The sequence below is a fragment of the Carassius gibelio genome, chromosome A23 (genome assembly GCF_023724105.1).
Source record: "Carassius gibelio isolate Cgi1373 ecotype wild population from Czech Republic chromosome A23, carGib1.2-hapl.c, whole genome shotgun sequence".
Taxonomy (NCBI): Eukaryota; Metazoa; Chordata; class Actinopteri; order Cypriniformes; family Cyprinidae; genus Carassius; species Carassius gibelio.
The window spans coordinates 21523451-21539037 of record NC_068393.1 but is presented as its reverse complement, the minus strand read 5'-3'; the positions used below and the strand labels follow the sequence as shown (position 1 = coordinate 21539037).

The following is a 15587-nucleotide window of genomic DNA, read 5'->3' as shown; positions in this document are numbered from 1 at the left end:
TTTTTGCCACTGAACAGCTAAAGGATTAGCAGTCTAACATGCCACGTCATGTTTGGGTTGACTTACTGTGCACTGCGTCAATAAATATATCAATAGCTTATAGAAATGTGCTTTTCTGAAATGCATTTGGTAAACAAACAGGTTCACTTTTCCCAAAGAAATGCAGAAAGTATTATAATTGATCGGTCAGCTGATCAGTATTGTAAAATAAACCCTGACAGGGTGATCAGTGTCAGAACCTGTTCCTGTGTTGTGTTTTCCTCCCCAATGTGCTCCATGTTATGTTTATACCCTTCTTTGGTCTTCCTGTTCCTGCCCTGATTGTGTTTATTTGGTTCCAGCTGTGTCCCATTGATTTCCTTGTTTCATTCTGATTATATAAACCCCGTATTTCTGAATTTCCCTTGTCCGGAATTGTTCATCTCTCCCCAGTGCTATGTGTGCGCTTTCCTGGTGTTCTGTTCATTAAAGTTCTCTTATTATTGGAGTCTCGTATGTCTCCTACGTCTCCGCGTCTTCTCACTCCAGCACAGTAGGCACGCATGACAATCAGAAATAGGTGTTGGATTTTATTTAGCAAAAATGTCCAGCTGACTGCACATAATTCTACTTATATGGCTACTTGCCATAATGCCATAAATATTCAAAAGACATGCAATCATGATGTGACAGTAAATGATTTTAATATGCAACAGCTATTGTAGGAAATCAGCGATTAATTATGCAATGATACTTTATTTATCTGAATTAAGCATCTCAAATTTGTTTATTCCAGAAGAAATATTTATTCCACTGGTGTCTTTTATTAAATTGCATTTGCCAATATGACAAGAGATGACATGCATGAGTTATTTTACTGTGGTTAAGAGGAGTTGTTAAACATACAAACTAAAGATAAAACACACCAGTGTGCAAAAATATTATTATTATTAATAATGTTTTCAAATACTCGAGGTATACTTCTGAATATTTTAATCATTTTTTTCTTTTTCTTTTATATTTAATATTGAATTTTTATATTTTATTTTTCAATTTATATTTTGTATTTTATTTTAATATTTTAATGCTGCTATTGACCAGTCAGAATCAATCATCACAATATATATATATATATATATATATATATATATATAAGACATTTAGTCTTTATCTTTATATATATATATATATATATATATTTAATGTTATTTATTTTTACATATTTTATTAAAAATTTTCAGTTTGGTTGTCTTTCACGGTCTTCCACTGTGGATGCTTCTTGGCCACAATAATCTTTTAATGCAGACCATGCTGCGTCATTTACAGACTCATTCCATTGCAGCCTTCAAGGGGTCAAAGATCACTGACCTGTCCGACAGCGCTGGAGTCACACACGGCCGTGTTGTATTGTCGGTCCAGCTCGGGGGCATTGTCATTGATGTCCAGTGTCTCTATGGCAACCGCTACCCTGGTGACTTGGTTGGGGCTGTCTAAGAAACAGAAAAGAAAAGCATGATGGGTTATACATATATATATGTATGTATGTATGTATAAAGTATATGTATAAAGCAAAGTTAGTTAGAAATCTAAAGTTTTTAAGCTGCAAGTAGGTCAGCTAAATCTTACTGACCATGAAACAGAAGTTAACTCCAATCTGTTCTGTTACTGTTCTATATACGCTCTTTGCTCTTTTGGGACATAATGTTGTATCATGACCAGAAGTGGCCTGAACGTCATCTGATGTTCTGAATATGACATTACATAAAGCCATAACAGAGGCACACTTATCACACTCGAGCGTGTATCTAATAGGAAAGTAATTACCAAATATGAGCTGAACAAATCCACTAAAGACTCCGAGTCACTTCTGGGGATGCAAGATAGTGTTTTATGAGGGCCAACGGGAAGCACAAACGGGTGACCTTGAGCTCGGGTGGACCAGACTCAAAAGCAATTCGAGTTTTCATTCTATTTCTCTTCCATTTCTGTTTGTACGTGTCTCTGCCATGAGTTTTCATGTCCACGGCCACCACAGAAGTAATAGCTTTCCTGTGGGCTGATTACACGCTGCTACCTGTGTGAAATTGTCAGATGCTCAGACGTGATGTGATGTCTCTTTAAGAGCGGCGGTGCAGAGGAGTTCTGGTACCTCTCTGTGTGGCGATGACAGTAATGTTATGCCATTGCTCCTGTTCCCGATCCAATTCCACGGCAGTGGTGATGAGGCCATTGTCAGAGGCGATACGGAACAGCGCCTCGGGGTCCGACTCGGGATCAATTGAGTACCTGAGAGGAAATGGACAGGGATAAAAGGAGGAGGGCAGACAGATTAGAAGATATAAAGCAGCCAGTCCATCAATAACCCAGTTAAGCAAGTGAAACAGAACAGGTTTCATGAAAACAGCCCACATGCTTCCTGTGGCAGACAGAGACATGATGCAATATGAGTTTTTTTAACTAATAATGTAAAAACTGTATGTGCTGTATCTGTAAAACTCACAAAAACATGTCACGAGCATATCCTGGTAAAATATCACCCCGAAATCAAAGGAATCTGTGTGTGTGTGTGTGTGTGTGTCGGTCTACACTGCTGTTCAAAAGTTTGGGATAAGTAAGATTTTTTAAAGAGGTTTCTTATATTATCTCAAGCTTTTATTACTGCCTTGCTATTAATAATTTATAAAATTAATAAATACTGATATGATTCTTTGTTTAGATCTGGTTTTAAATTAATATATATATATATATATTTTAATCATTAATATTCATATTTTTGAAGTTCAAAATTAAAAGTGGGTAACATGGGTAAATAAAATTCATTTGAAAAACAGCACAAATAAATTGGTAGAAAGTTTCCAAAATCGAAGTTTCAGTTTTAATGTGGCCTTCAAAAGCCTCTGGCACATAAAAGTAAACTTAGTTTATGAAAAACGCTAAATTTGAATTAAAAAGATCTGAGCAACAACATTGAGAATTATGAAAAATATTTAATAAATAAATGATAAATACATCATGGCAAAAATACTTTGGGGGAAATATGCATACTGAAATTATCATGAATATGTCTCATACTTCTAATATATATATATATATTATTCATTTTCTGTATGCAAAATACTTTTGCATTGATTTTGGGGTGATCAATGTGCAGAACCTGATTTTACCAAGTGAGACATGTTCCTGGGACAACATCTTTGTTGTCCCTGGAACAACATTGTGATAAACCAATCAGATTTGAAGAACCAGTTTATAGATTTTGTGAAGTTTACGCTTAAAATCACTGTTTGGTGCTTGTACACCAGTGTCATTCATCTATCATTTCCTCTGATTTTAGGGATTACTCATGGTTAGGGTTAGGTTTAGGTGTAGGGATATGGTCAAGAATATATTTTTGGAGTAAACTGTTGTTCCAGGGTCAACAAAATATGTTGACCTAGGAACACATCTAACTCAGCAAAATCAGGACGTGTGACCAATGTGTTCTTGTGGGATTCCCCCATTTACATGTATATGTGACTAAAAGCAAGTCATACTGAGTAATAAAGTAAAAAGGTGTTTACTTGATGTTGTTACTGAGGCCTGTATCCGGGTCCACAGCGGCCACTCTTCCCACCACACATGCTGGAGGACAGTTTTCCGACACATCCAGCCGGTACCGTGAACGGGAGAACTTCGGCGGCTCATCTGCATTCAGAACCGTGATACGCACCATTGCCCGGTCCTTAAACGGACCTCGTCTGAGGAATCGTGAGTCCACGTTTGGGTTTTGCACCTCCACTGCGAGAGTGTAGGTGCTTCGCCTCTCATAGTCCACAGCCTGGTGTTCCAAGATAAAAAACGCTCCCTCGTAAAACACTCATTTATTGAAACTCACATACACCATCATTCTTTTTACTGTGTTTTGGCACCAGGAAGGCACTCTGAAATATCTTTTCATTTCAGTGAGATGCTGAAACTCCCACTTTCACTCCTTTTTCATCTCTGCACCTCACTTACAAAAAAAGCAAAACCAATACAGAGAGTCAAAAAAAAAAAGCAATGTGTCTGGGTTTCAGTGCTTCATAACTTAAACTACTGCAGGGCTTGCTCTGCTGGTATTAAGATGGAAGGAAGTCATGGATGTGGTTATATTAACATCCATAACCGCTTCAGAACTGTATTAGAGGTTGTGGATGCACTTTTGAAGCTGGACAAAATTAGATTGGAGAACCGTAGGTGTCCACAATCAAAGTGTCAGAAGATGCAAGTGATGTAAAATAACAGGACGACATTATGAGCCGATCAAGAAAGTTAATGGGGTCTATTTTGATGTCATGTTGACTTTAAATGAGGCATTAATGGGAGTGACATGAGCACATGACGTGACCAACTGTATTTACATAACTTACAGAGAATTTAAAGCTGTAGATGTCATGATTCTGCCCTCGTGTCCTTGATTTTTCCTAGTCTTGAGGCAGGATCATGACAGACCCATGTTTTGTGTACAAGCGCATGGCCTTGTCTTTGGGCCATGTGCTTGTGTTGTCTCGTTCCCTTGCCCCGCCCCCCTTGTTAACCTAGTCGTGTCTTGATTGTCCCATCTGTGCCACCTGTCGTGTCTTGATTGTTCCCCCTATTTAGATCTCCTAGTGTGCTCTGTCTTGCGTCGGTTCATTGTGTTCATCACTTGTGATTGTTCCTCAAGAAGTCTTTATATACCGTGAGTGTTTGTTTATAGTTGGTGTTTTGTGTCTTGATCTTGTCTGCCCAGTCTTGTTTGGTTGTTTAGTCTTTTCCCTAGCTATTGTTTTCCCCCTCGTGGGTTTTGTTTTCCCCTTTTTGTATTTAATAAACCCTTTGTTTGAGAATCCCTGTCTGCACCTGAGTTCCTCCCTTACCAAAACCCTGACAGTAGATGGATGGATGGATGGATAGATGGATTCTGATGTTGTGACAGGATTTGGGTCACACTGCTCTTTCAAGTATAACTAAAAGTATAAGTGGATTTGAGGAGAAAAATAAAATGCATCAAAAGTTTATAATACTGTACTGAAAGGTCAGCAGAACCGTGTGTAGTGGTGTGTGTGCATTAGAGCAATGGGCACGAGCAGTGCTGTGAGCCGCTAACACACATGCAATGCTCTGTCACTTGTGTTAATCTACATCTCCACACGCTTCCTCTCCCTTGTTACTCAGCTGCATTAGTCTCTATGCGTTCTTCCGCTGTCTTTTCGTATTCACCGCCCCACCCATGTCTCTGACTCATCTTGTTTCTCACAACCTTCTCTTTCCTGTTTCCTTTTTATCTGCGTCTCTCCTCGTTCTGTTTGTTCTGGCTGTCTTTAGCTTGCACATACACACCTGTCATTGAAGTAGTGCGCTCAGTGAATGGGTAAAGATCTCTCACTTACACACACACACACACACACATACATACATGTCTGTCTTTATAAGCACTTATCAGGGCAGAAAATAGCGTGTGATTCATTTTCCAGTTTGATTATTTTGAATCAGCTAAAAGGTGGAATCTCTTCTCTTCTCAAATAGTTACATGTGACTTACCATCACACAAAGTCATTTTATATGAAATGCACATTTTCTGTCCCTGCAAAGTTTATATTTATACAAACAGCTGCCTTTGTGTGCTGTGAGGAGGTCTCTCCGGGGGCCGCAGGTTCAATACTCTTTCTGCCGGCGCTAATATGGATGTTCGCTGGCAGACGTTTGTGCTGCAGATTACCTTCATTTACATTTGAACTCAGAGTCAATTTAACTAATTTGAGATTCATTCTGCTGTAACTTCTTTCTTTATTATTGCTTTGCTTTTAACTTTGCCCTCTCACAACTTAGAATACATGCAACGTAAATACAACCAAATTGTTTCACTTTCTGAATGGAAATGAGTCATACTTTCCAGTGCAAAAGTCATTACCACAATGAGGCATTGTTGGTGATTGCCAGGGTGTTGGCATCCATCTAAAGCATTCAGAATGTTTTTTTATTACGTAGTTACATGGTTACTAGGGTTGTTGTTTTCAGTGCACTGGTTTGTGGTTTCCCAGGTGTAGCTTTGTGGTTACTACAGTGTTCTGAGTGTTTGTTAGGGCATTATTAGGTGGTTATTAGGTAGCTGTAAGAGTGTGTTCACATTTGTCATGTTTGGTTCAATTAAAACTAGTGGTGGGCCGTTATCGGCGTTAATGTGCTGCGTTAACGCGAGACTCTTATCGGGCGATAAAAAAAATATCGCCGTTAATCTATTCTCACAGTTGGCTTGCGAGCTGGGTCTATACTAAGCAAGCTATGATGACTTTCACCTTGATATTTTATATAACCGACTGGCTGAGGCCAGCCTAAAAAGATGCTCAGGACATTTGACGGGCCACTGCTGTGCATCGTCACGAAAGCTTATCTTTTTCACGTGTTGTTAAGCCAATTACCGCTTGTCGATTTAAACATTAAAGCATCCAAACACAAGACGCGGAAAAGCTGAATGGAGTAGCTTGTTACTCGTGCACTGTGTTCGGTGCCGAGAGAGAGAGAGAGACGCATATCACAGACAGCGACACTGAACCGAGCTCTCTTCTGCAAAGAGAAAGGCGTCTCAAAACACTTGGACATCGAATTTGCTTATTTTTGCTCTTGTGCCGACAAATACATAAAAAATATTTTAAAATATCCACCTTGGAAATTATGCTAAAAAAAAATGTCAGTTATTTCTTAAGTGAAAGTAAACAGCTGAGGAAAAAAATTGGATGTGTATTATATTGGATTCGTTCATCGTCTCTTAAAGTGACCGCGCCTAATTTAGCTACTGGCTGCTGTAATGTAATGGTGCGATTTCTCTGTTAGTGCAGTTCGAGAAAGGGTGAATCCAAACCCGTCTTGTTTGGTTCGACTGAATCGAACTCAAGTTAATTTCCTTCATTGGTGCCGATCTTTTGGGCAGGTTTGAATACAGCAATCGCACTCAGGTACGGACCAAACAACCGCACAGAGACCCAGCTGAAGTAGTGGTCTCGACCCGCTTCTAAATGAACTCTTGTACGCTGAAGAATTTCTGTTCAATTAATGAATGACCTTTAGCACATGTGTGGTTCACTTGCAAAAAGAGCAGTGTGAATGCGAACCACACACAAAAAAAGAAGAAAACAACACATTGTATTTGGTCATACTTTTCTGGACCTTGACCGTGTATTTTACTTGGCAGTCTATGGGACAGTTACAAGCCTCCCAGTTTTCATCCAAAATATCTAAAATTGTGTTCCGAAGAGAAACAAGGCTTTTACGGGTTTGGCCATGGGGATAAGTCAGGGGTAGGCAAGTTTGGTCCTGGAGAGTTCAGCTCCAACCCTAAAAAAACCCTCACCTCCCTATAGACTGACTTATTAATCCTGAAGACATTGATGAGCTTGTTCAGGTGTGTTTGATTAGGGTTGAAGCTGAACTCTGCAGGACTGCGGCTCTCTAGGACCGAACTTGCCTACCCCTGGGATAAGTGATTAATTACAAAATCTCCATTTTGGGGTGGAGTATCCCTTTAAGTCGATCACAGATTTTGTTTAGGGTGTTCTGTGAGTTTCATTGCAAAATATACCTCATTCAACCGGACCAGGTGCAAATGTATTGTTTTCTTTTTTGGAACTGAACTACAAGAGTGAACACATCCTAAATGTTTCTGGGTGGTTGCCAAGGTGTTTGCTATGCAGTTGATTTTTGAGGGTTATTAACCCCTTACCAGTCACCCCCATTTTTTGGCATGGAGACATTGACATGTGGTTGCTGGAGTGTTCAGAGTATTTGCTAGGACATTTTTAGTGCACTATGTGTTTGCCTGGGTTTTTTGAATGGTTACCACCATCATCACTATACGGTTGTTAAGGGTAAACAAAAAAAAAAAAGCTTGTTGCTATGAAGTTACTAGTGTTTTGAGTGTTTAATGTGTTGTTATGGTTATATATATATTTTTTAAATCAATATATATATATATATATAATATATATATATATATACACACACACACACACACACACATACATACAGTTTATACATACAGTATAGCAGTATAGCCCATCCTTGGCTTTTGTATCACTGTACAGTATATTTGCTACATTCATCCCCAGAGACTGACAATCATTTTGCAAGTAATGAAATTGAATTCATTCCTTTTGACAGTCAATGTAATCCATATGTAGGGCAGCTACATTGCTTGCTATGGTAATTCAAGTGTCAGTATGATGCCTAACTACATAAAAGAATGTCTGTGTTGGACAAAAGAAATAGGAAAATGAGAAATTTGGCATTTTCTTAGCTCATAATATGAATATTCCTCATTCACTACTTATGCATTTTTCACTTTTAAGACAATCAACAGTTTTGAGTCATACAGACTGATATAGCATAAAATTGGATTTGGTTCTAATTTGGGAATGTATGGAAGAAAACAGCATTACTGTAGGTATTTCCGTTTCTTTACTCCCACCTTGTTTAATAAAATCACAGCCTCTTGGTTCAATCCAGTAATGTTGAAGGTGTCCCCTGCCTCTCCGTCCACGATCATAAAGTCCATCCGAGCGTTTTCACCCAGGTCTGCATCTGTTGCAGAGAGACGACCAATCTCCACCCCGGGGACGGCCAATTCAGAGACTGAAAATGACCACATAACTGCAGGAAACAGGGATGGTAAATAATCAGGCAAAAACACAGCCATAACATAAAATTAGAAGATCATCATTAATCTCATTTACATGAGGTTACTGCATCCGTACAAAACCCCTACGGCCTTTTCAAATCAGCTTGACCTCTATCCTAAACTAGAGTTTCATAAAAAACACTGCAACGGAAGTCATGCCTTGCCATTTGTTCTCAAAGACAGTTTTTCTAAGACAGTTTAATAACTGGCTCTTCTGTCTTTGTGTGCGGCAGCTAAATCACGGGCCAAAAATACAACTCTAAAAAGAGAAAACCTGCTTGAGTGTGTTTAAACCTAATTAGAGACAGCAAATAACGCAGGCAATATACTGCATTCCATAAGAGAATGAAAAGTGTTTCTCATCTCACACGAGAGACACGCATCAGATCTTATACCATGATCAATCACGATAACAGAAACAAATGTGTTGCCAAAGAGTTCGGAGTGGTTCTCAGTTAACTTTTATGTGGTTTCTAGGGTGTTTTGGGTGGTTACTTAATAGGTCAAGTCAAAACAGTGATATTCTGGTCCATAAATACAGGTCAGGTGTTGCTACAATGTAAGTCTATGAGTTTTTTTTCATTTTTTTGATCATCCATAAACCATGTTTGAATGCTTTCAAAAGTAAGAGCACACCTGTCTTAAACGAAGCATGTGATTTGAGGAATCATTCATGTTTGCAGCACAAACAGATCAGTTATTTAGTTCACTTAGTTCTGTAGTTCAGATTAATTACATTTATTAGATTTTTATTGGACAATCCCTAATTTTAAATATGAGTAACAGTACCTGCAATATAAGAACCACTAACAATATTTATTTGTATACAGCAGATAGACGGGACAGACGGACAGACGAACAGATAGATAGATAGATAGATAGATAGATAGATAGATAGATAGATAGATAGATAGATAGATAGATAGATAGATAGATAGATAGATAGATAGATAGATAGATAGATAGATAGATAGATAGATAGATAGATGGATAGATAGATGGATGGATATATAAAGATAGATGCTGTAGATAGACAGATAGATAGATAGAGATAGATACTGTAGATAGATGGATAGATAGATAGATAGATGGATGGATAGATAGATAGATAGATAGATAGATAGATAGATGGATAGATGGATAGATGGATAGATGGATAGATGGATAGATGGATAGATAGATAGATAGATGGATAGATGGATAGATGGATAGATGGATAGATAGATAGATAGATAGATAGATAGATAGATGGATAGATGGATAGATGGATAGATAGATAGATAGATAGATAGATAGATAGATAGATAGATATTATTGTAGAATTTCTAAAGTTTTAGAAATAGAACATTTGAGCAGCATCGCTATAGTATCACTGCAAAAACACAAATTATTAATTCCAAACATGCTTTTGGAAGAGGATAGCAGAGAGACCGGGTAAGAAAGATCCAAAAAGAGAGTGTGATAGAAATATGAAGCAGGACACTGATGATTCCTTGCTTCTTTTAAGAGCCAAATTTGCTCCAGAACAGAAAATGAATCATGCAAACAACAAAGGCTGAGACAGTGTGATTCACCAGAGGCAGTTTGTGCCAGCTAATAACTCCTAACATTCATTAAAGCTGAGTGCAGCCAAGAGAAGATGATCACAGAAACACACTGTGGGAATACAATATGGCTTCTTTGCACAGTGTATTAACACTGTGTATTATTCAGAGGAGGAGAAAGGGATGAGGAGAGATTAGGGGAGAGATAGAAAGAACAAAAGAGGAAACAGCATCAGGAGACCCTGGAAACGAAAGGGAAAAGAGGAAGAGAGAATGAAAGACAGAAAAGCAGAGAGTGTATTCATGTAGGAGGGAGGGAGGGATATGGTGGAAGATGTATTGTGTGTCTCCGAGCTGTATTTTTCAGCTGTGATTTTGTTGCGCACTGATGCAGAAAGCTCTGAACTTTAAATGAAATATTAATCACGTGGATTTTGAAGAGAGGATCTGTAGGAAGGCACTCTACAGACAGGCCGAAGCCCTCTGAAAGAGACGCAACACAGATCATCATTATCTCTGACACGGTGATAATAGTCACCAGAATCATCAGCACTATAATCTACTTCATAATTATAATACGCACTACAATACTGTAGTCATTCCTCTGAGGGCCTACAAGAGTCAATCTTTGTAGCGTTCCCCACTAAACGATCATTGACGTGTTTGGAATAAATATTGCTTATCATTAGCTAAGGGTCCCTGCAACAGTTTTTAAACACTTTTAAATACTGTTTGAGTGTACTTCGTAGGGCACTTGGCTATTCCCACGCAGTGGCGGCTCGTGGGTTTTAAAATAGAGGAGGCACACTTTTGAATTGTATTGGTCTGGAGATCCCTGCTGATTGTTATTATTATTATTTGCTTAACCACCATTTCTTAAAAGTCTGTGTTAAAAGAGAGCTGCCTGTTGTGCTATTTAATCAGACCTACTGCTGGAGCCTATATTCTAGCTCCCATTATTTTAATTTGTGTACTGTATATGCTGTTTGAATGACAGCTAGGAAAATCTGTTGGCAATCAAATATTCAGTATCACTACTCATCATAAGTACTTGGTAAATTATCTGCCGGGCCCCTACGGGAGACGTCAAACTAGCACGTAATTTACGTCTCTACGATGATTGGTTGATATACCAGAAGCGAGGCTAGCCTCCTCTATGATGTTTCTTTTCTCAACACTCCTCAGCGCTGAAAGTGAACACTCGATGCTGATTGGCTAATTTTTTTTAATAGAATAGAAATAGAATTTCTATAGAAAAGTGGAGCTTTCACGTAATGGTATTGGTAACTGTGAAATTACAAACAAAAATATACACATTCTGAGGCATAAACTGAAATTAATTGTGAATTTTATTAACATTAAATCATCCTCATGTTCACCTCACAATTTTGGGGAAGCTGTGCCTCTAACTTGCTAGTTAGTGATGGTATTAGATGTTCAGTTTCTCAGAAGAGTCGAAATGAACATTTTAAACATCTGTTAAAAGTGTATTATTAAATAAAGTTTCTTTATTGGAACTGGTTCCATGAAGAATGTTTAACATTGCAAAAGGTCCTTTATAGTGAAAAAAAAAAAGAAAAAATTAACACTAAGAAACCATTCTTTTAAAGGAATAGTTCACACAAAAATGCAGATTTGCTGTAAATGTACTCACCCTCATGCAATCCAATACGCAGATGAGTTTGTTTCTTCATCGGAACAGATTTGGAGATTTAGCTTTACATCACTTGCTCACCAGTGGATCCTCTGCAGTGAATGGGTGCCGTCAGAATGAGAGTCCAAACAGCTGATAAAAACATCACAATAAACCAGAAGTGATCCAGTACATCAAAGAGAAAAGCTGCATGTTTGTAAGAAACAATCCATCAAGACTCTTTTAACTTTAACCCGTTGCTTCTGGGTAAAATATCCAGAGTCCTATATCCATAATATTGCTTTCTCTGGTGAAAAAGTCATGTCCTCTGAATCAGGAGAGAAATATGCACAGATCAAGCACCATTTACAAGTGAAAACAGTGTGAGAGGACAACAGAGGATGGGCTTTTCCACTGGCGAAGCATGATTATAAATTATAGATTTCATCCAGAAGTGACAGTTTTTAATGTTAAAATGTCTTAATGATGAATTTGTTTCTAAGAAATACCCAGCCTTTCGATTCACAAGATGTTAACTGATGGACTGGAGTCAGGATTATTGTGATGTTTTATCAGCTGTTTGGAATCTCATTCTGACGGCACCCATTCACTGCAGATGAATCACTGGTGAGCATGTGATGTAATGCTACATTTCTCCAAATCTATTCCAGTGTAGAAACAAACTTGTCTACATCTTGGATGGCCTGAGGGTGAGTAAATGTTCAGCAAATTTTAAATTCTGTTTGAACTATTCCTTTAAGAACTGTTCACTAAAACTTTCTTCTATGACACCGCTGTGAAAACCCCCATTAGAAACCATTATTTTTAAGAGTGAACACTAATCTGAAAGCTAACAAACACACACTAAAAGCCACATTTTTTTATTTATTTTTTTATTTCACTGGGTCCCCATGAGGAGAAAAAGTCTTTTCGGCATCTTTGTTGTTGCAAACAATACCGCATGTTTCCTTGTTTCAGACTAACGAGACGGAAAACAAGCAAGCGAGCGCCGCTCCGGAACCAAACACAGCACTTCCAACAAACACGAGCATTCTAATCTTTTCAGTAAACTTCAGAAAGTTCAGCATTCAAAAAACCCGGAATCACTCACAAACAAGACAGGAAAAAAGGCTGTTGGCACCTGTGCTTTCATCAGCATCATAAGGTGTGGTTTACATGCATTCGATTGGAATTCACTTTTGTTTCCTTTTTTTTTTATTTGCAGGTGTTTTACAGAAGCTCTTTCGAGCTTGAGCTGTCCTGGATGGTGATTTACATTGGCGAAATGAGGCGAGTTGTCTAACTTGGAGGGTCACATTGAGTTATGAGTCCTATAGGCTCACGCCAACTCACCGGACATCTCTTGCTCAGAGGTGACTCAAGCGAATGGCTTCGGGCTTTGTTTACTCACTCACACATGCATTTATTAAAGCCGACAGATATGGACTGACAGAAACCCATAAGCTTTTTCAAATCTACAGTCACTGACACTCACCTCTCAAATGTTGATATCTCACACACATAGCAAATACCGCAAGCATCCTATCTTTATAGACATCATCAAATATTTCATACACACATACAGTACACACAGTTGCTCCCTATGTCCAAGAAACCAAACCACACTTTCATATCTCTCCTTGAAACACACAGCGCAGAGGTTTTTAGCACTTCGAGAGAGACACAACAAGAATGAAAGCATTCACAGATCATGGGTCAGCGGGCGCAAGGCTTGTTTGAGAGATTCAGTTACACTTTTTACAATGCCATGAATCGGCTCCTGTTGAGAGTCACGACTCGATCCATACCAGGACACGACATCCTTAACACTTCGGCTGGACCTGGAAATACAGCATAGTGTCCTGAGAGACTCACGGGATGTCAAGTTCAGATTCTCAGAGACTTGTTTTCTCACTCTGCAATCATTGATCTCGTAGAGTGCTGAGTCTCTGAAGAGGATCGATGTACAAACACTGTAAAGCAGTGTTTTCCAGTCCTGGCCCAACACTACACAATTTGGATGGCTTCCTGATCTAAAGAGGATACAAGACCAGAATTTACCATTTAAAGCAAGTCAGTTTAGCCAGGGACCATATTTTCCCCCATACGGCTCCTATCGATTTCAATTGAGAAACACCAACATTTATGTAACTCAGATGTTCGTATTTTAAATACAGAATAAAATCAGACAAAAACAGCATTGTATACTGTTATTCTTTCATTTAAACATGCAAAAAGCAGTATTTTTCAAGCTGATCAATGCACAAAATTCAATATGCTAGTTAAATGTACACTGTAATTCAAAAGTTTATAAGATTTTTTACTGTTTTTAAAAGACTACTCTACCCTTTTGATTACCAAGACTACATTTATTTGATCCAAAATATAGTAAAAACAGTAATATTGTGAACAGCATATTGTAGCTGTTTTTTAATTGAATGTATTTTAAAATAAAATATATATTTAAAATATATGAAATATATTTTATAATTTAGTGTCACATGAGGTTTCAGAAATCATGCTGATTTGATGCTCAAGAAACATTATATTATTATCATTTTATCAACAGTTGCTGCTGCTTAATATTTCTGTGGAAACCATGATGCATCAGTTGTTTTTTCTTCTTCTTCTCACGTTTCTTTGTTTAATAGAATGTTCAAAATAACAGCATTTTGTAGCACTATAAACGTTTTTACTGTAACTTTGATCAATTTTGCATCCTTGCTAAATACAAAAATTAATTTCTCCTTCTATTGACCCAACACTTTTGAAAGGCAGTGTATGTTAGTTGAATGTGTAGTCTGGCAGGGATTCTGAAAGACAACATTTCTGACAAAGTTTTACTAAACACTGCATTATGTTTCATACATTATTAGCACTGTCAAAGATATCCTGTTAACCTAATGTGTTACATTATGATATTAATTAAATATGTTTTAGTGCATTTTTTTACATAGTTAACACATACTTCTGTTTTTATTTTTTCCTGAATATTTTATTTATAGGCCTTTTTGCATTTATTATATAGGACAGGGAGGAAAAGAGAGAAATCAGAAGAACGGGATCAGAAAGTGAACACGCAGGCTGTATTTGAACCAGCATTCCTGTGATCATGTGGCTCTTAAATGTGCAAATGAGTACATCGGCTGATTTCAGAATATCATAAATCTGTCATACTGTATGTGCCAGAAATAGTATGCTACATGCTCTCTATCCATTGTGCCATTATATATCACTGTGTGACATTCAAACTGATTAAATCTCTTTTGTGCACTCTCTAAAAACAGGAATTAGAGAGCGGGCATCTCTTAATTGCAATTATACATCTACATTTCTCAGAAAATTTCACAAATTAAGGTAAATATGAATATGAAAAAAAATTATCACATTTTTAATTAGCCATTTGAAACTGCTTTTAGGCTGATTTTAAACATGACCAAGTGAGTCATGACCTGTTTTAATAATTTAATATTTGATATCAGTTCAGCAGGATTGGGTGTTAATGAAGTTTTTACTTGATATCTGCTACACTAAAAATGTATTACATATATATTACAAACTTAAAGTTTTTCTTTCTTTTTTTTATTTTATAAAAACTTTATAAAGGTAAAAATCCTGGGTGCTCAGGGGACAGTGTATTAAACTGTCCAATAAGAGTAATTTAATAGTTTTCAAATTTGCAGAAATCAACAACCACTACTAGAGTTATGCCGGTATAATATGTTCTTGTTGCGATTAATTGCTAATGCTTTTATGTATT

At 37.5% G+C, this 15587-nt stretch overlaps 1 protein-coding gene across 1 annotated transcript in view; it reads right to left on the bottom strand.

The window, feature by feature from the left end:
- The window catches only part of LOC127944774 (cadherin-11-like), a 77795-nt gene that overhangs the window by 9657 nt on the left and 52551 nt on the right, over window positions 1-15587 (bottom strand). The window contains exons 6-9 of the mRNA XM_052541018.1: window positions 8441-8622; window positions 3540-3796; window positions 2129-2265; window positions 1348-1469 (exon numbers count right to left, since the gene is read on the bottom strand). Coding sequence (XP_052396978.1) covers window positions 1348-1469; window positions 2129-2265; window positions 3540-3796; window positions 8441-8622 — 698 coding nt within the window. The remainder of the gene's footprint in view (window positions 1-1347; window positions 1470-2128; window positions 2266-3539; window positions 3797-8440; window positions 8623-15587) is intronic.